The sequence below is a fragment of the Haemaphysalis longicornis genome, unplaced genomic scaffold (assembly GCF_048455015.1).
Source record: "Haemaphysalis longicornis isolate Haplotype H1 unplaced genomic scaffold, Haemaphysalis longicornis Haplotype H1 scaffold_2, whole genome shotgun sequence".
NCBI classification, from domain to species: domain Eukaryota; kingdom Metazoa; phylum Arthropoda; class Arachnida; order Ixodida; family Ixodidae; genus Haemaphysalis; species Haemaphysalis longicornis.
Window position 1 is genome coordinate 230,135,757 of NW_027526295.1, and position 19,922 is coordinate 230,155,678.

Genomic DNA, 19,922 nt, shown 5'->3' on the forward strand with positions numbered 1-19,922 from the left:
TGCTCCGGGGAGAAAAACGCTGGTTTATAATAACCATTTGAATCCACTGTTAGCCCTCGCAAACACCCTCTCACCCACACACATAATTGGAAGTACACAACTAGGTGCTCCTGCAGCGGCACGTACAAACACACACACACACACACGCACTTGAAAATGCAAGGCGCTAACTTTTGTTTTTGCCGAGACTGCAGCACATCAACGAATTTCGTTTTACATAAAACAAAGAAAATTAAAAATGCAACATCGAGTAACGGAAATTTTATTTTACTCCGTGATAATTGTTTCGCGTCATTTGTCTCCTCGTTGTTTAAGAACCCAACGCCATCTGTTGTTAACCATTGTTATGTGGGTCGTTCTGGAGAGCAAAATCTTCGGCTACTGTTTCGCCACTTACACCCCTTGTCACTATGAAGGCACCATCCATTAGCAAGTAGGCGTGGGACCGGTTGACAGACACCGTAACATAGGGCATAAAATCTATTTCGCCAACCCCATAAAACTGTCTGTGCTGTCCCCGATCATTTCGGTAGGTGGCTATGATGTATCCTGTCACATGAACTTCGGCGGTCCAAGGAACTTCCTGCAGAAAAAAAGAATGGAAGTTAATTGGGCATGTTGTCCTAATTACTCAACTGTTCAATAAAGTCATTGCTGTTGGGTCGACAGCGGAAGCAGTTGCACCAAGCATAATTGAATTCAACGTGCGTCTGAGATTAGCAAAGGCTTTAAACAGTCTCAAATAAACCTATGTCATGGTACGCATGTTTGTATGAATTGTTATATTGCCGCGAACCATGCATTGAGTTTGTTTATTTGTGTTTTGCTTTTACCGCCCGGCTGCGCTGGTCTGTGTTATCTCCGTGCCAAGGGAAGCGCGTGTTCCATTCCTTCTTTATGTGCCGCATGTGTTATCTGTTCTGATAGGGAGAGCATTCCGATTTACGTGAACAGCCCGGAATAATCTTCTTGCATCTACAATGTTCTCGATGCGAATCGACGGTTCCAGAACCACGCGCGCCGAAAGATAAAAAGCCTGCAGAGCAGACGCCGGGGCATTCCGATTCTGCGACGCTCGCCGACGCAAGTCACTTTGTTGACCGCTGCTTCGCCGCCTCTGTATTCTTTTGAGTTGTTAGGGGAGCACAAGTTCGCTCCAATAAACGTGTTTCTCATTCAAGACAACTGCATCGTCCTTGTCTTCGTGACAATATTTTATCCTTGTTTTCAGGGGTTCGTGGAACCTTCATATTTTTTTGAGATGTTCTTTTTTCCTGGTAGGGTAAGGAGATTATACTCGCCGAAGCTGCACTTTCCGCTTTGAGATGCACCGTCATTTGTAGGCTACTCAATATTTTGGACCAGCTGGAGTTATTTTATGCGGACTAAAATTTCAGCACACGGGTGTTTATTGTTTTAATAAGAAGCTTTATTTTCTTCATTGATGCCGTTGTAGGCCAATACGCCCTGCAGGAAAGTCAACTTTCTCTGATAATGATGATGAATGATCGTGGGTGAAGGGAAAAAACCAACTACCCCTCTGTCTAACGACAACTATTTGAAAACGCGAAGCTTTTGCCGTTTAGTTTATCGTTTGATCGTTGAGTTTAATCCCCTCTGTCCCACGACGACCACGGTTGAACGCGAAGCTTTCTCGTGATGGATTCTTTGGTTGGCCAGTCCCAATCTAAGTGGTGCGTACATCCAGAGTAGCACATACTCGAACAGCTAGGAGGAGGTGGAGGAAAAAACTTTATTCCAACGCAACATTAAGCGTCGAGAATGTCCCGGGCCAGGTTCACCAACGCCAACTGGTCCGTGAGCTGGTCCGAGGCTAGCCAAGCCCGCCACGTTGAAGGAGGTGGGTGGGGAAAATGTGGGGATTGAATTGCAATGGGGCAGGCGAAAATGCAGTGTTCTAAATTAGCGTATGGTTCGGGACAATTGGGACATGCTGGTGAGTGTCGGATACGGTAGAGGAAGGAACGAGCAGGTGTAAGGATGGTATTTAACTGTACGCGTCGAAGAATGCGTAGTTGCGTGGTTGTTAGAGATTTGTCTGGAACAGGAAGTGTACGAAGAGTTTCTCTGATGTTCTTGTAGTGAAGTTTTATTTCTTGTTTGTAGTGGAGAGTAAGTAGCTAAGTTAAACACCGAAGTTACCTTGCGACACGTCACTGACGTAGTGATGTGCCGGGCCTCCGACGTATATCTCGTACACAGATCGGAAGAGGAACTACAGGGCGCCAAGATCAAGTTCAAAAAACTGCCTCAGGGCGAGGAACAAGCCCTACGTGATCAACGCCAACATCGATGTCAAAGACGGCTGATCTACGGCGCGGTCGGCATACTCAAAGCCCTGGGAAACCGGGAGGTCGCATGAAGATACATTGCCTGTGGTTAAACTTGGAAGACCCGGGAACCGGAATTATCGCCAAACTAAAGGCCAGACCGTTGGTGCGGGACGCCGCCATCAGGGGACTGATGATGGAGAAAGACTGGGTACCCGTACAGAAGACGAGCGCCACCGTGACCATAGACAGGAATACAGGCCTCGTGTGCAGGAGGACGCAGTTCCCCCTCGTGCAAGCCAGCGCCGTGACCGTTCACAAATCGCAGTAAGCGATCTACTCGGAAGTCGTGTACGAGTACAACCGCGCGCATCCGCAGAAGCTAGTGTACGTGGCTCTCAGCAGATGCGCCGACGTCAATCGTCTCTACTTGACCAACTCGACCGGACACCACGAGCTCTACCACACCGCATGAAACGCCGACCGCGACCTGATGAACGCGTTCTACCGCTTGAACAAGCATCACCTGTCCACCGTCACCAAGTCCGTGCTGCAGACGTTGAAGCGCGACGAAGACGAGTAGGAGGACCTGATTGTCGGTGCACTCCACGTTGGGTACCTTCAGAAGCACGCGAAAAAATTTATGCAAGACGAAGTCCTCTGCACGGCAGACGTTCTTTGCTTCTCTGAAACATGGTCGGACTGCACAGTAAAACTCAAGGGGTACCGATCGATAACCACGTCATCCGATCTACATCGCCGCGCGTGCGGAGTGGCCGCCAAGAGCGACATGGCCAATACGTTCGTCGCGACGTGCGTCTCCGAAGCACCCAGCGTCAAGCGGAATGCGTGTGCGGTCATCACGCCGAATGGGCTCGTGATCGTCACCGTATACATAAGACCGAACACGTCCCAGAGAGAGCTTCAGAGTTTCCTGGTCGAGGTTATGTAGACACTACAAGTACCGGTAGAAGAGACTTCGATTCTGCTCTGCGGAGACTTCAACACGGACGAGTCTAAGCAGTCAGGGAAATGGATCAAGAACTATATGCCAGCCCAATACTCGTTGTGTCTATGGACCCCATTTCGACCCAACACCCAAAAGTGTTTCTGCATAGATCTCACATTTGCAAACATACTGTGTCGAGTCACGACGACAGAACCTCTGACTGTCTACCACTGCTATCACAAGGCAATACTGTGTAAATGTAAAGTCGTTCGTTCTCAGTGATCCGCTGTCAGACTTAAGGAACGTGTCTTCATTCCCTCAACCTTTCAAACAAGTCAGCTACCACCCTGTCTAATGACAACGATGGGAAAACGCAAAGCTTTACTGCGTCTATCCGAGTCGAAGCTTCCGAACCAGCGCTAAATCCGAGCCAATTAAACGATCAAACTGAACGATCGAACGACAAACTCAACGACTAAAGCTTTCCGTTTTCCCATCGCTGTCGTTAGACACAGGGGCAGTTGATTTTTTTAGTTTCCATCGCCCAAAAATTAGCCCAGCTTCACTGACACAAAGAAAATGGCGGAGAAAACTGTGGTGAAAGGGGGAGGGGGAGGGTACTATGCTGAGCCTGCACGAGACGATCGTCGGAGAGTCTGGCGAAAGTCTAATGGAGAAGGGTGGCACGCGCTGCTATGGCGTCATCTCTCTCACTGCCTCTCTCTCACATTCTCGCCACCTCTACTCCTCCGTGCGCGGCTCATGCGAACCGCGTGACACTTTCGCGGGAGGTTCAAACACGATTTGCAAAACATGCTTGCCGGCGGCGGCTACGCGTTGCGAGATAACAGAACAGTAGCGCGCTCCAACTTACGTTCGCTGATCACGCGATCATGTCCTGAGACGCGCAGCAGACATGCGCGGTGACCGAGAAAACTGCAGTTCGTGCGGCGCACAAATTTCGCATTAGGGAGTGTAGGAATCGTCAGCGAATTCTTTTGCCGTGTTCCACTGCTCGCGCCATCTACTGGAAGCTTTTATAACTTTTGAACAGTAACCAGTGCCACAAGGTGCGCCTCGAGCGCCTTCGGTTTTTTCATGGCGTATTTGTGTTATTTACTATCACAAAAATCAAAGAGTAATGTATTTTTAATTAAACGAACCATGCAAATATCACTTATATATTGATGTCTTGTCTCACATATGCTTAACCTTTTCTTTTTTCTGAATAAGGTTGGCAAGTATGAACATTGCCATCAGATTTAATAGCTTAAAAAAACTTTGCCCATGTAAGCATCTGGTCCAAGTATTCTTCTGACTTGCTGCATGTGTGCTTGGCGCTTGCTCTCCTCATCGATAGGCTATGCACTCTTCATGTTACCACATTTCGTCCCATGAAAGCCTCGATCATCGGGGTGGGGATCGAACCCACGTCCTCGGGTTCAGCAGCACAACGCCTTAGCGAGTGAGCTACAACGCCACGTCAGGTGGGTGCTTTAAAGAAGGCCGCAATACGACTTTTTTTAAAATGTGATATCCGTTTTCTAATTAAACTCAGTGACTTGAATGACCATTAATATACAAAACTGGCTATGTTACTACTGCAAGACCAAAGTGAGACTAACAATTCATTCGTGTTAATTATTTTTGTGGTCTCGGTTCCCTGAAGAAGCTCATTCCGGCCGCTGCAAGATGCTATTTCCGCCTTGAATTCATCGCACGCAAGTATAAAGCCCACAGGACTCTGTAGACTGACAGGTTTGTGTCAGCCACGTCGTCTGCAACCATGGCGGGGATTGTTTCATCCTGTTCCATCTTCAGCGCTACATTCAGCCACAGACTGACCTTGTCGCTTTCCCTCTTTACATGCAAGCTTTACAGGCGCACTGGTCGTCTCCAACTGTAGAGGCTCTAGTTTTAAGTCCAGAATAGGCTAGGACGATCCACTTGCGTGCCCGGATAGCGCTGAGCGTAAGACTTTAAATTACTTACTGGGCATCTGCCCTCGGTTTGCTGCGGCGCGAAAGCTCCCGGTTTCGTATACGGCATGGAGAAAGGCTCAAACCCTGCCATTTTATTTGGGAACTATAACTCTTCTCCGCTTCTTACGAGTCCCTGAACGGGAAATATCTCTTTAGCTCGTAATCAGTGCAATTGTTTAGAAATATGTCGTATTTCACGCTGTGGTGTTTACCTATTTTTTTCTCTTGGTTTTGTGCTCTTCCCATTCTTTGCACCGTTTACTTTACCGTTTACCTCAACGATTTCTTTTCAAATTTAATTTCCCTCGGACCTTTGCTACCAGAATTTCCTTATATCTCGTTTTCAACATTTTTTTGTTGGCCGTCTTTTTGTTGTACCCGTGATTTCCAACATTCGTCGCGCATCACTGTCCAACATTCGTCGCGCATCTGGCGCAGCAAGCCCTGTCACAAGCAGGGCTCTGACGTTACCAGTTACCATTAAAGATCTGTCTGTCTGTCTGTCTGTCTGTCTGTCTGTCCGTCCGTCCGTCCGTCCGTCCGTCCGTCCGTCTGTCTGTCTGTCTGTCTGTCTGTCTGTCTGTCTGTCTGTCTGTCTGTCTGTCTGTCTGTCTGTCTGTCTGTCTGTCTGTCTGTCTGTCTGTCTGTCCATTGTAGAATAAACAGTAACATGAAGCTGGACCCTGCGACACCGATCGCCAATGACCGAAGTGCACCAGAGAAACCGAACCCTCCCAGGAAAAGACGCTTTACCTCTTGTGTTCTGACACTTCACGCCGCTACGCACTACATCATTTCATCAGCGTTCAGTACAATTTCAAAATGGCTTTTAGGCTCATCAAGCATGATGAAGCGCAAGTAGGTCGTATGCAGCTGACTGTCGCCTTCACGAGACACTTCCGGTACGACCTAAAACAAGCCATTTTACACTTCTGCCCCCTCTGCGATGTACGTGATGACCTAGAGCACCTCATTAGTGATTTCTTGATGAACGTTTTATTGATCTTTAGGATGGAGATGATGTCCGGGCTTACGTCATGTATAAGGGGCGTCCCTAGTCGGGCATGCCTTAGACCAGGCTGGCTTCCGTGCCCTCTACCCTAACCGACACTAGCAAGAGAGGTCGGAGCTGCTCAGCCTGCGATTATGTAGGTCGATTATACACTGCGATTATGTAGGTCGGGTAGGCCTTTGTTATCACTCCGACACCAACTTGCACAAAGTTCCGGTGGAATTGGTAGAATAATGGCAATCGAGTAGGATTTAGTTTGCACGCGCCTAAACGTTAGGGCTTCACCTCGATAAGGGATTGGGTGATGTGATGTTTGTTTCTGTAATGTGCGAATATTTTAGTTTATATTTGAGGGGGGGAGGGCGCAATTCAAGAAGGCTTGTGCTGGATAGCCTTCCTTCTTTAGGAGCGACCCGTTGTAAGTGGGCATGCACGGCGGGCTGTGAGCCGCCTCGTTCTCCTCGAGGGATTCGTAGCCAGGAGACCAGATGATAGCAGTTCCAGACTTCCAATAGTTTCTTGGGTAGTCTTAGGAGATTCAACATGGCTTGGAAGATGCGTCCTTCCATGTGACTCAGTTTGGCGCTATGGGACAAGTGTGCGTGGAGAGGAAAACAACGTTGTGTGGAAGGCAATGTGGAGAACATCAAAATATTCACCGAGCACAAGGCGGTATTCGCGAAGCGCTTGGTTCGCCCTGCATCCGAGTTCTTCTTTGATTTGCGTATGAAAGGGAAAATGTTCAAATGATACGTGTGTAGATCTTCCACCTCAACTTGCGTTGTCTTCGTTCAAAACATCGTAAATATTGTTCTTATTTTTTTGCCTTCTCATTCCTTTTTCTTCCCAAAAGATGTCCTGCAAAAACTGAAAAGAAAAGTGTAACCAGGGTGCTTAAGCAAATACAAATAAAAGCCGACGAGTGAAATGTCGCCAACAGTACATACCGCCCAACTGAACGCTTATAAATTCCAAACAAACTTCTGAAATTTAGGTTGCACGGCATAACCATTGCAAAAAATTTGTTAAAAGAAATATTTTGACGAAACAGTGCGTGAAGTAAGTTTGTTTTGCTTAGGATATGAACCTCTGACATCCTGTGTGGAGAGTAAAACTCTTCGAGGACATCATTATCTCTGCTCGAGCACGAACACGAAATTCTAAATCCTGGCGTTCCATGACTCCGAGGTGAGGTTGCAGCCGGCATTGAGGATGAGTCAAAGGGAGCTTAGTAATCCCTTCACTGTATTTTCAGATACCAGATACCAGGGTGATAAAATGCCTTTCCTTCGGTAGTTATCATTTTTTCCGAAGATGCAAGGCGTACTGCAGAGTTGGTCCATTTACGCTGTTTTAAAGCAAAGATTTCTACCTCTGCCAGTCAACGGCTTCTTCGTGAAGTGTGCGACAAGAAACTCCCAACGCGGCTGGGGAGGGGGAGGGTACTTTTCATTCGCGGAGCACAGTGTAGATGGCGCAGCGAATGGGCGGTATTGCCCAGCCGTATCCTGGAGGCTATGGTCCATCGTTTCCCGTGCTCATCCCGGCGGGCGCGTCGGCGGGAACCTTCCGTCGGCTTTGTCGTCTGCTTTCGCGACGGTTGTTTTGGGCCTGTTTGGTGCAACTTCGCGTCCATTGCACGCTTCCTTCGCACGGCTTGATTAACCTGTTCGACAGCACCTTTTGGATAACCCCGATTCGACGGAATTAAGTGGTCGTACGGCAAAGATGCGTTAAGGGTTGGTTTGCAAAGCGGGAAACGAAATGTAGAGACCACATACATACATCTGGATGCTAGAGAAACGCTCCTTTTGCGCACAGCTTGCCACGCATGGGGCTCCGTTATCTAAACTGGTGAATACCAATTCGGTTGTGTTTTAACAGGTGTTACAAAAGGCAAAAGGAGCAACTGGATCTGATAAATAGCGATTATAAAAGTTCCCCCAGATTTCTCGCAATTCTCAAACTTACGAAACTAACTAGTTTAAATCAGTATTTCGATTGTTTCGGTGTCTGCGCTTGTGTCTCGCGGTGGTGTAGCCCCGAGCTAGCACATCAGGATGGCTAGGTTCCGCTGTCTCACCATTCGAAAGACACTCCTCTCCGTTTTTTTTTTTTTTCGCCAGCGCACGGCCGGGCTAGAGTGGTGGCGTCCGCCGCTCTAGCGCGGCCATGGCCGACGCTTCTGCGTTCGGGACGCCGCCGTCACGAATTATAGGTAACGGCTGGTAGAATCTCTGGTTTCACACGTTGTAGAGCCACGTGTGTGAATTCAAGTGACGTCGCATGGGCAATTATTGGGGGTGTCGTTTACAGCTTTGCTTTCCAGCCGCCTTCACAGCGTGGATTGAAACCATTTTTTTCTATTTCTATGCTTCGTTGGTTTGGTCTTTTTTCGTCGTATTTTGGCCTTTGTTAAGGACATATTAGTAGAAATTAAGAAGAAGAAATGGACGTGGGCAGGGCATGTAATGCGAAGGCAAGATAACCGTTGGTCATTAAAGGAGCCATGAAGAGAAAACAAAAGTTTGTTTTATTCGAAAGATTAGGTGTTTCATAGTACCCCATGCGCTTTCCCGGAAGCAAATGATGCTTTATTCACTGAGAAATAAGGCAATTTAAGCCAAAATTTTAAATATCCCGCTAAAATTGCACATTTCGTCACGTGAAAAATGGCGTCACATGAGCCGGTCCATGAAACAGATATTTAGTATGTCCACTCCATATAGCACCCACACGCGGGAGTCGACCGAAACGGCGGCCATTTTAAAAATACTAGTAAAACCTAGTGCACCCGCAGCCCTAGTCATGGAATCACCTGATCCGGAGAACAAAACTCTCGCCGAGGAGCTCAGGCTTGCATTTAACAACCTCACACCACTTGAACGCTCAATGATTATTACAATTAGGCGTACATAACAGTTGGGAGGAGTTACAAGAAGCGCACCACACTTCTCAGATAGAGCGCCTGAAGAAAACGACGACGGGGCGTGCAACTCTTCACCGATTAGGTTATACCACTCCACCGGTTAAAGATCAGAAAACAAGCATACCTTTGAAGATTCGACAGCACATACGAGTGGCCCCAATACCAAGAAATATGCATCCACAGTACAACAAGGCCAGAAGAATTGCCAGAGCACGAGCCATGTCCGCCAGATATGCAAACGACCTAAATACCTGTTTTGTGGATGCATCTCCTTATCCGCACCATCCGGCCCACGTAACTTGTGTAGTGAATGGACGGGGCCAAGAGATAACATCCTGTACCGTCAACACCACAGCGATTGATACTGCCGAAGAAGCCGCGATAGCCCAAGCCATCATCACTGCCCAATACCCAATCACCATACTTACCGACTCTCAGGCAGCGTGCAGAAATTACTTACAAGGTCGAATTTCTGAAACGGCACTTCGTCTTCTTTTAACAAGACAGAGCATTCCCGAAGTTTATATAGTTTGGGTGCCAGGACACGAATCCCTTGAGGGGAATGAGGCGGCTCACGCCGCTGCCCGCGATTACATACACCGGGCCATTTCTCTCACGGGGCAGTCACCACCTCATCCACCTAATCCGCAACCTCTCTTGCGCTACACAGATGTATTGGCGGACTACCGACTCAAACGGCAAATTTTCCCCATTCCACACCACCAACTCACAAGAGATGAAGCAACAACGTTCAGACGACTTCAAACTAACACGTATCCACACCGTACCCATCTTCATGCCATTTATCCGACAGATTATCCAGCCACTTGCCACTACTGCCCAGCGCCCGGTACCCTATACCATCAGGTGTGGGAGTGCCAAAAGACACCGGACCTGCACCCAATCCCCAACCCCTCTATACAACAGTGGACGGCGCGGTTGACCAGCAAGGACCCTACGTTCCAGCTTGACCTGGTGCAAAGGGCCCGCGCAGCCAGCCGCAGCCAGGGGATCCCGGACTAGGGATCCCCTCCACCGGGCGGGTGCCCTAACAACTGCACCTGTTGTTTTAATAAAGATTTGTTTCATTCATTCATTCCAAGTGCACGAGCGGCAAGAGTTGTGGGATACGCGGTGGACGGGAAAGCGACCATTCCGCGATAGCCACAACAGACGAACGCCCAGCCGTCGGCACCGCTGTCTCGTCAGCCCCGTCGCGACGGACGAATACAGACTGGTACGTATGTGCCGTATTTTCAATTTCAGTAGCAGTATCGCTTATGCCAGTTGACCGGTGTCGTGTATGGAAAGCCGTTCGCTCGAGCTCTCTGCTCCGACCAGAAAGATTCGAGCGTCAATGCGCGGTGTGTACGGCAATTTTTTTCCCCAAGGTCAGAGTGCTTTGACGAAGTCGGCGACGAGCGCCAGCATGTCCGGGTCCCTGCCGTAATCACTTCCTCGGAAATGAAGCGAGCACACTCGTACTTCCTTTAGCTCTCGTTCTCCTCCGTTTGCAAAGTTCACAAAACGTAGCCACTTGCTTCGCCGAGGTTCGTCGTTGGGCAGCACATGAAAGGAGATCTCACCGGCGGGGATGTCGCACTCCCTCGACGATTGGCCCGTACTACATGGGTATTTCGAAACACAGCAACGAAATTTCATTGTAAAGTACTCGAACAAACTGAAGTTTTCAGTGGTTGTAAACTGTAAACGAGCTCGTAACGATAGCAGCAAGCCAACACGACCTCCATACCGAAACCTGTGCGACAAGTGGCACTATCTCGTTGCTGCTCTGTGTTCCTTACTCCCCTTGTTTCTATTTTTACCTTTGCTGGTTGGCGATATGACGGCCAACCTCCTGTGAAGGGATTACGATACCAAGCAAGGTCGCGGCTGTGCGTGCTGGGACGGTTCGTTGGCCCCGAAGAGCCTTGAACCCGAAAATTCGTCTGCGCGACGGTGGCAACGGCGAGATGTCGAGCTCGTTTCGTACACATTGGCATACACGCTTGCGTTTTCGTTCGGAACTTCAACCTTTTACTCCACCATTCTTTGTCATAAAAAGAATGTGCAGTATGTTTCACGGGCATTTAGCTCGCTATGCAAACTGTAAGCCCTGCCTAACATGCGTTTGCTTTTGCCGGCCTCCGCCAATCGCAGAGCATTCTCAAGTGACATCACAGGTTCTGTTGCGGAAAATGAGCTGGTGGGTCGCATGGTCATTTCCTTTTTTCCTAATTATGTAGCTTATTTGAGGCAAGTTTGCGTTATAAGTGGTGTCGTTATGGTTCTAACGAGGCAATCTTTCGAATGAACCAAACTTGTGTTTTCTCTTCATGGCTCCTTTAAGGGTAACAGAGTGGATTCCTAGAGAAGGCAAGCGTTGCAGGGGGCGGCAGAAAGTTAGATGGGCAGATGGGATCAAGAAGTTTGCGGGGATAAATTGGTCACAGTTGGCATAGGACCGGAGTAATTGGAGAATAATGGGATAGGCGTTTGCCCTGCAGTGGGCGTAGATAGGCTGGTGATGATGATGATGATGATGATGATGATGATGATGATGATGGTCTTTGAAAAGTCTGTCTGACCAATTCTCTCTTACGCCATTATAACGATTACAGGTCTTACTTCCGCCACATATGCATTTTTGCGCAACTACAAGGCATCAAGTGGTCCTTGCTGTGGGGGCACTCGGCAAGGAATGCTAGGCATAAAAAAAACATTTGAATGATACTCACCACTTTGTGTTCAGATATGTGCCAGGTCACGTGGGTGGATGTTCTCGGGGGAACCGTGATCACTTCCTTCACGCTGAGTTCCTCCGTGGTCGTGACGGTCGAAGCACTGTCTTTCTTCATGTCGATGTGTGTTTTGATTGAGATTGCCCCGGTAAGAATTAATGGCACGCTGGCTTCGACGGAGACGCTGGTACCGATGCGTACCATATCCAAGGAACGCGACTGGATTTCTGTCGTGTGCGACGTCTTGTGCACGAAGGTTACGCTAAGTGGGCTGGTCTTCTGCTCGTTGTGGAACCACTCGTCAATCACTGTCAGAGGTTTCAGATGGATACTCTTACTCAAACTTTCCATCACGTGGGCTTTTGCGGGAAGCACCGTAACGGGACCCCTGCAGCAAAAAGCTTGCATATTTACCCTGCCTAACATGCATGTCTCTCAGCAAGAGTTTTATTCATTAATTCTGCATCAAATATCTGAATGTGCACTTTCCAGAGTTATAAGCCCCTTCCCCAATGGTTCACTTAGACAACACCCTCCTGAAACGTGGAAACATGGGGATAAGAATTTTTTACTTTTGCTAGCTGGCACACCGCCGGAATAAAAGCATGGATATGTGTCAGTAACACATCATACTGGAGTACGGTATTTCGTTAGAAAAAATGACACTGGTTTTATCTCTGTACGACCCCCGAAAAAGGAAATCATACCGTATGAACTCCGTACATAAGGAGTATACGGAAAACATATGGTGACGTATTTCGGGCTTTAATTAAGACACAAACACTAAAACAGTGTCAAACGTTTCTTTTGTGACAAATTATTTGAGTATTTTGTTTTTATAACTATTATCTGCATTAGGCCTAGTTACGCCTTGCTGCGTAATAATCCGTACGAAATCCGTATCCGCATAATTTCGTATATACGGACGTTTTACTAGGGCAGGTCCGTTCATAATTTTACTGGCCTAGCCAGCACCACGTTCTCTAGCTTGGCCACTTCGCTGCAGTATAGGCCAGTAAACGCTTTAGGACATAAGCGTGATGGACATCGCTTTAGCAGAGCAAATCCCGAACTCCATGGTGCTAATTTACCTCCGAATTCGGAACAATGGCACCGCTCGTGCGGCGGCACTACCAATTTTTGTAGCTGCGGCTAATTTGCAAATGTTTGGAATGACGTACTTTCTGTACGACACCGCGCGTCTGCGGCTGAAGCATGTTTTACATGGTGCGACATTCCCCTGCGAATACGCAGCTGCGGCGCCGAACATGCAGTAAAGCGATCTATTCTCCTTGCTGAGGCAATTTTCCAGATGTTTGGAACAGTCGAACTTCTGAAGTGAACGCCGCTGGGCGTTTGGCAGTTTGTCGCAGGAACGAAATAAAAAAATTATGTTTTAAAGAAATAAATTGTTTAAATAAATCATACCAAATAAATTAATTCAAATAATAAATTATTTATATTCATTTATTTTAATTATTAAACGGGCTTGGTAAACGTCGTTTGTTAGGTAAACGTCGATTGTTCAAGGAGGTAAGATGTAAAATCTCTTTGTACAGGTCACAGCCGCATCGCCATCGACCGCCATAGCCCGGGTGCGGCCAGCCATTATCTGTAGTGAACTGAGGTCAATCTCCCTTGGCTGGCATGGTCATGCCTCACGCTTCCCAAGCGCACCCATTGTTTCTTCGTCTTCTGTTCCCTTCGTCGTTCCATTAAACATAGACCTCGATGGTCGCTCCTCTCCCCCTCGACGCTTGAGTCTTGTCCTTGGGGGTCGACGGATCCCACAACTTGGTGCCGAAACGACCCGGGACTCGTGTCTGCCAGGCCGACACCGACAAGCAGGACCGATAGCCTTTCTTCGACGGCTTCTGCTTGACTGACCGGCGGACCTACCTCCAAGGACCAAGGATGACTTCAATCGAGCGAAAGCTGCTTCGACGAACTGCCCTTCGGGACAAGCTTTCCGCCGTCTTCACCGAGATAGAAGACGGCCTCCGAAGTGGCACCCTGACTACAGCGATGGACGCAGCGATTTCCTTGGAGAGGATCGAGGCCATGCATCGACCGATCCAGAAGCTGGACGACGACATTTTCCTGGAAGCTACAGAGGAAATGGTCACGCAAGAGACCTCCAACGCGACTTCATACAACGACAAGGTGGCGAAGATTAGGGATGTGCTTCAGTACAGATCTCGAGACCAACAGGCTGGTAAGTCCCTCGTTTCGCCTTCTTTAACGAGGCCGCCGCATAGCGAAACCGCAACCACTAGAACGAAGCTACCGACATTAGAACTGCTGAAGTTCGATGGAGACCGTCGAAACTGGTTGAGATTTTGGAGTATATTCGAGTTTGCTGTACATAACAACACAGAACTGCGGGCGACGGAGAAATTTTGTTACTTGAACAGCCTACTGACCAGCTCGGCGGCTGCATCAGTTTTTGGACTGCCCATGACCGAACAATGCTACAATGACGCGATAGAAATCCTTCAGAAGCGGTTCGGTGACCAGACTCTTATTGTCCGAGACCACCTGCGGGCTCTGATTGACATACCACCTGTTTCCTCATCAATTGACGCAACGGAACTACGAAAGCTTTACGACGAGGTGCAGATACACTGTAGAAGCTTGACTGCACTTGGTACTAGCCCAGAGTCTTATTGTGCCATGCTACGTGAGATACTTCTTCGGGCACTCCCTCGAGACATGGTCCTGAGGTACCACCGGCATTCAAAGACGTCGTATACTGCTTCATCGTCAACAGGAGTGGAGCGTAAGCAACAACCGATCGACCACAAGAAAAAGTTTGATGAACTGATGGACTTCTTTGGAAACGAAGTTGAGTACCTGGAAGCAGTTTTTCAGGACTCGTCGGAGCAAACGAAGTTTAAGAAGGACAACAAGACAGGGGAACAGCTGCGAACAGGAATTTCAAAACATGAACATGCTGCAGCGTTCCTAAATGCCACCGCTCCCGAGATACGAAAGTGCTTGTTTTGTTCCGCCTCACATGACGCAGCGTCTTGCGCAGCTAAAAATGTAACCATGGAGCAGAAGAAGAGCCTTCTAATACGGATGTTGTTTCCGTTGTCGGACCCATGGACACATCGCTCGACAGTGTAGGAGGAAGATCGTTTGCCCGCGTTGCGAACGACGGCACGTTCCCTCAATGTGCAACGAAGACCCAGAAGAGCCAGTGGAAAGCGTGTATTTTGTCGGCGCAAGTTACGAACTTGCTGTTCCCTCCAAACAGGCAACTGACCTAGGTGACAATTCCAAAGGAGCAGAGCGAAGAACAGGTAACTTGGTCGAGAAGCACGATCAGAACTTTTCCCTAGGAAGCGACGACTCAGACGAGAACCTATCGAGGAAAACGGGAAGCGAGCCGCTGATGACTTACGCGTCGTGGGAAGGACCCTCGCGGACATCTTCTATGCACAGCTCACCCCCCGACCCGGAGATTTTGCCCATGCAGCCACAGCAAATAACCGAGGCAACGAGCTTGAAGGGACCACGTATTTTCAAGACACCATCTTCGAAGAAGCGCTCCCACGTCATTTTATGATTCGCCAATCTAAGAGCCATTCGTTTCATTTTGGACTCCGACATGGGTTTTGAAAACATTCTGCGGAAACTACACTGCATTGCAGTGCATGCTGCCATCGGGTATGCCAGACTCTACGCACCGACTGCGCAGGAACTTGTACCATGGCTGCCAGCTCAACGCCTACACTCTTCACATGCAGACTGTCTCCACATTGTCGGCCGCCGGAAGATGTAAAATCTCTTTGTAGAGGTCACAGCCGCATCACCATCGACCGCCATAGGCCGGGTGCGGGCAGCCATTATCTGTAGTGAACTGAGGTCAATCTTCCTTGGCTGGAAATGGTCATGCCTCACGCTTCCCAAGCGCACCCATTGTTTCTTAGTCTTCTGTTCCCTTCGACGTTCCATTAAACATAGACCTCGATGGTCGCTCCTCTCCCCCTCGACGCTTGAGTCTTGTCCTTGGGGGTCGACGAATCCCACACAAGATGCTTTTTTTTAAGAGCGCAAAACTCTTATCCCGCGACAAAGGTAATTTCTTCTGCAACCATCGTGTTTGCCACGCAATAACCGCAACGTTCTCAGGAAATGTAGAAGGCACTGACAATTTCGCAAGTGCGCATATTCTGTCCACCGAATTCGCAAGAGAGAACGCACCGTGTTGCGCTGGCCTTGAGTCAACTGCGATATTTGAAGGAACAAAGGGCACAAAAGGACACAGATCCCACGCTTCTTGAATAGAGTGGAATAGTTAGCTTGAAAGCAGGTAACTCAAAACTTTGGCTAGCATTTTAAATCCCAAACTAATTGCATGCTCTGTCGATGTACTTGCGCCGGAGTATTTGCAATTGCGTTATGGACATCTCAAAATCTCGGACAGCCCAAATTGCGGATAGCTGATAATCTCATTTGCGATTGTCCGAAAAAGCAAACCCACAAGAAAATATACTGAAACGGGATATCCGATCCAATTTCTGTAAGAATTTTTCACTGGGCACAATTTTTTAGGGAACTTTTCTTTACGTTCAAAACAAATATACCCACTCCGTTTTTCTGCTACAAGTATCTTAGAGTGGATCCTGAACTGTTTTTTACCGGGGGTTCCTTGGTTTAATCGTAGATTCTTTCTGATCGATGTCTACGAAGCCTCACAATTTGCGATTCGGGTCACTAAAACGACCATCCACGAGACGCGATTTCTGAGGGACATTGTAACGTAAAATTAGACATTGCTTTAGTTTATTTTTTAAAATTAGAGCGTGCAAACTTTACTTGGTACATATTTGTATCTAAACAGAGCAAAATAGTGCATCTTGTTGCGTGAATCTGTTGTTTGCTACTTCCCAAGCTTTAAGCACGTCGATAGTGTTTTATTCGCATGTTTTTATCCTGTAGTGCTTTTCTTAAATCTTTACATTGTTGTTTCGTCGTAGTTGTAGATTTATACGTGCTATTGTAAGCTGGTAAGAAGGCATGATATGACGTATCGCAAATCACACAGTAATCTGAGAAAGGTGGAGGGCGGGAATTTTCTGCTGTTCGATCACACGGATAATGTTTAAAATACTGGGGAACCTAAAAAATTTTGCCCTATTTTTAAACCCGCCCATCTCCTCCTTAAGGTGAGTACCGGTAAGAGGCAGCGGTTATACACTTTCCTCGTCAGGGACAATGGTAGGCTGCCTTCATTTTCTGAGAATGCCTGCCGAATGCAGTCCACCCCATTCTTATGCTGACAATTATCTCTGCCTCAAGGTTGGATTGCGGGGTCACTACTTGGACTAAGTAGATATATTTGCTCACCGCTTCCACTGCCTCGCCACCTATCTCAAACCGCCGTGCTTCACCGAGGCTATCGAGCATTACTTTAGTTTGCTCCATAATAATTTTCAGGCCCACGATTCTACTCAGCTTGTCCAGTGCGGAAACCATGCTTTGCGATTCGTCCCCCGAGTTACTTAGCAAGGCAACGTCATCAGCAAATCTGAGGTTACTGAGGTATTCTCCATTTACCCTTACTCCCACCTGTTCCCAATCCAACGTTCTGAATACTTCTTGTAAGCATGCTGTGAATAACATTGGAGAGATTGTGTCTCCTTGTCTGACGCCCTTCCTTATAGTTATTTTACTGGTCTCCTTATGGAGGACGATGGTAGCTATGGACCCATTGCAAATATTTTCTAGTATTCTTACATAATGCTCGTCTACACCCTGGTTCCGTAATGCCTGAATGACTGCTGAGGTTTCGACCGAGTCAAATGCTTTCTCATACTCCGCGCACTTCTATATCACCTGATTGATCGCGTGAATATGGTTCATTGTTGAATAGCATTTACGAAAACGTGCTTGTTCATTAGGTTGACAGAAATCTAAGGTGGCAGAAATTATGTTAGCAATTACTTTGGTAAGTACCTTGTAGACGACTTACAGTAACCATGGTTGGCCTGTAATTTTTCAAGTCCTTCATGTCACCTTTCTCATAGAATAGGATGATGTTCACGCGAAGTTCTTCCAAGATCCCGTATGCTCGCGGTCATTAATTATTGCGTATACAGGGGCGCTATTCCAGAAGGCCCGAGTTTCGCCTACTCCCGAGTTTACAGCTGCTTAGGTTATGAAAGTAGAAATAGAGGAGCATTCGATACACCTAGAGCAAAACCGCCGGAATCGCGCGCAGCACGCCTGGCATATTCAGCGCGCTGCATTGGGGCCGCTTACGTTGATAAAGTACGGCGTGTTGTATCTTTCGCATGCAGCACCCTCTGAAATCACTCTGCGATACTCATTCCCCGGCACAAACTAGATAACCCCACTGCTACTTTGAAATCCCCAGCGTGGCTGTTGGCCACGCCCGGTGAGGGGCGGTCGGTTTTTCTCGGTGTTCTGTTCTTCCACTGAATTGTGTTTACAACGTGGCCTCAGGGCAGTCCCAGTGCAGCTCTGCGCAGGCGCAAACCAAGTAATCAAACGAGTCCACTGTAGCGAATGGAACGCGCCCTGCTCCCGACCATCAAATTTCACGGTGTATGAAGAAGGCTCCCATGGGAAAATCGTCGTTTTTGCCTCTCCTGTCGGCTTGTACAATAGTGAACTCCAGTTCGGACCGAACACCCCCGCGACTGTGGCACCATTGGATGACGGTGGCCTGGGGACTTCATTTTTCTTTTGCGCTAAGTTCTTGTCGCTGCTAGGGGGCATTAAGTGGACATTTATTGGCTACAACGCTACGCCCCCACAAACTGGACGCCATGGATGGATGTGGCTTCAGTTGTTACGCCGCGCCCACGAAGGGGCTGGATGTGTTTGACTGACTTTAGAACTCGAAGGAAACTCGGGCATGGTTTTGCACGGCCGAGTTGAAGTGGGGACGCCCGTGGTGGCCGCTGCTGCAGCGTAGTTTATATTAGATGCGGAGCATCGCATAATCGGGGCTGTGTCCCTCCCTCCCTTGTCGTCGTTGTCCGCCGTCCGCACACCCACTGCGCATGCCTGGCCAGGCACCACTGATGATGATTGTGGCAGGATGCCCCTAGGGATTGGCGAACCAAAGAATCCATCACGAGATAGCTTCGCGTTCAACCACCGTCGTCATCTTCCCGTAGGGGTACCCTGAGTAGTATGCGAGGCATTCCTCCTCTCCTCTCCGATGCCTCTCCTCTCCGGAATTCCACCTTTCCTCTACGAAGCTCTTCTCCTCTCCGGGATTGCGCAACGAATGGCAACACATGCGGCTCCGCGCGCTATAATGCGAAGCAGCTTAGGGTTAGAAACGCGAGAGTAGCCGGTGCATACTCCGCTGGGGGCGCCACTATAGCTCCGCGGTATAAATGACGCGCGCGCGCGCGCTCTGCTACCCTCATTCTCCTCCCGCAACGCCGCGATCGAACTTAAAACTCATGTGAACTTGAGCCATGGGGTCCATGGCTGCTTTGCATACTATTTAGGGTTCCCCTGCGGGAATATGGTGAAATTTTTTGTCGGCCTCTTGCGTTACAGCCTGCCGGCCCTACATCAGCTGTCGTCTACAAGCCTGAAGGTCATAGATTCAGTGCTAGCAACTGCTATGCGCGTCTGTCTGGGTCTACCTTAATGCACATCGATGGTTGTAACTCTATGCGAAGCTCGGTGCTTTTCCGCCACAATGCCACAACGCCAAGAGGTGCTTCGGGCGTGTGTGCGCCATTTGACTCGGTGTCATACGCATCTTTTGAGAGACGCGTAAGACAGCATGTAAGACGCCTGCTTCCGGCGAATTTTTGAAAACCTCAAAAATCGAAATTAGCAACTTGGGTACTTGCGCAGTGGAAAATATGCATCACAATACCCAGAATCAGTCTGCAATGTCCGCGGCCGCGTTCATGTTCTTCACTCTCGAGTATATCTTCAGTACTTCAAAGACTACACTCAAGTTTATGCGGATTGCTGGGTTCTCCTGAGCTCATCCGCCATCGCCGTGTGGATCTCAT

General features: G+C 48.4%; 1 protein-coding gene across 1 annotated transcript in view; it reads right to left on the bottom strand.

The window, feature by feature from the left end:
- Nucleotides 1–246: 246 nt before the first annotated feature.
- Nucleotides 247–19,922, bottom strand: part of LOC144167670 (uncharacterized) — a 29,496-nt gene continuing 9,820 nt past the window's right edge. Inside the window, exons 3-4 of the mRNA XM_077696858.1 lie at nt 11,902–12,292; nt 247–583 (exon numbers count right to left, since the gene is read on the bottom strand). Coding sequence (XP_077552984.1) covers nt 335–583; nt 11,902–12,255 — 603 coding nt within the window. The 5' untranslated portion in view covers nt 12,256–12,292 and the 3' untranslated portion in view covers nt 247–334. The remainder of the gene's footprint in view (nt 584–11,901; nt 12,293–19,922) is intronic.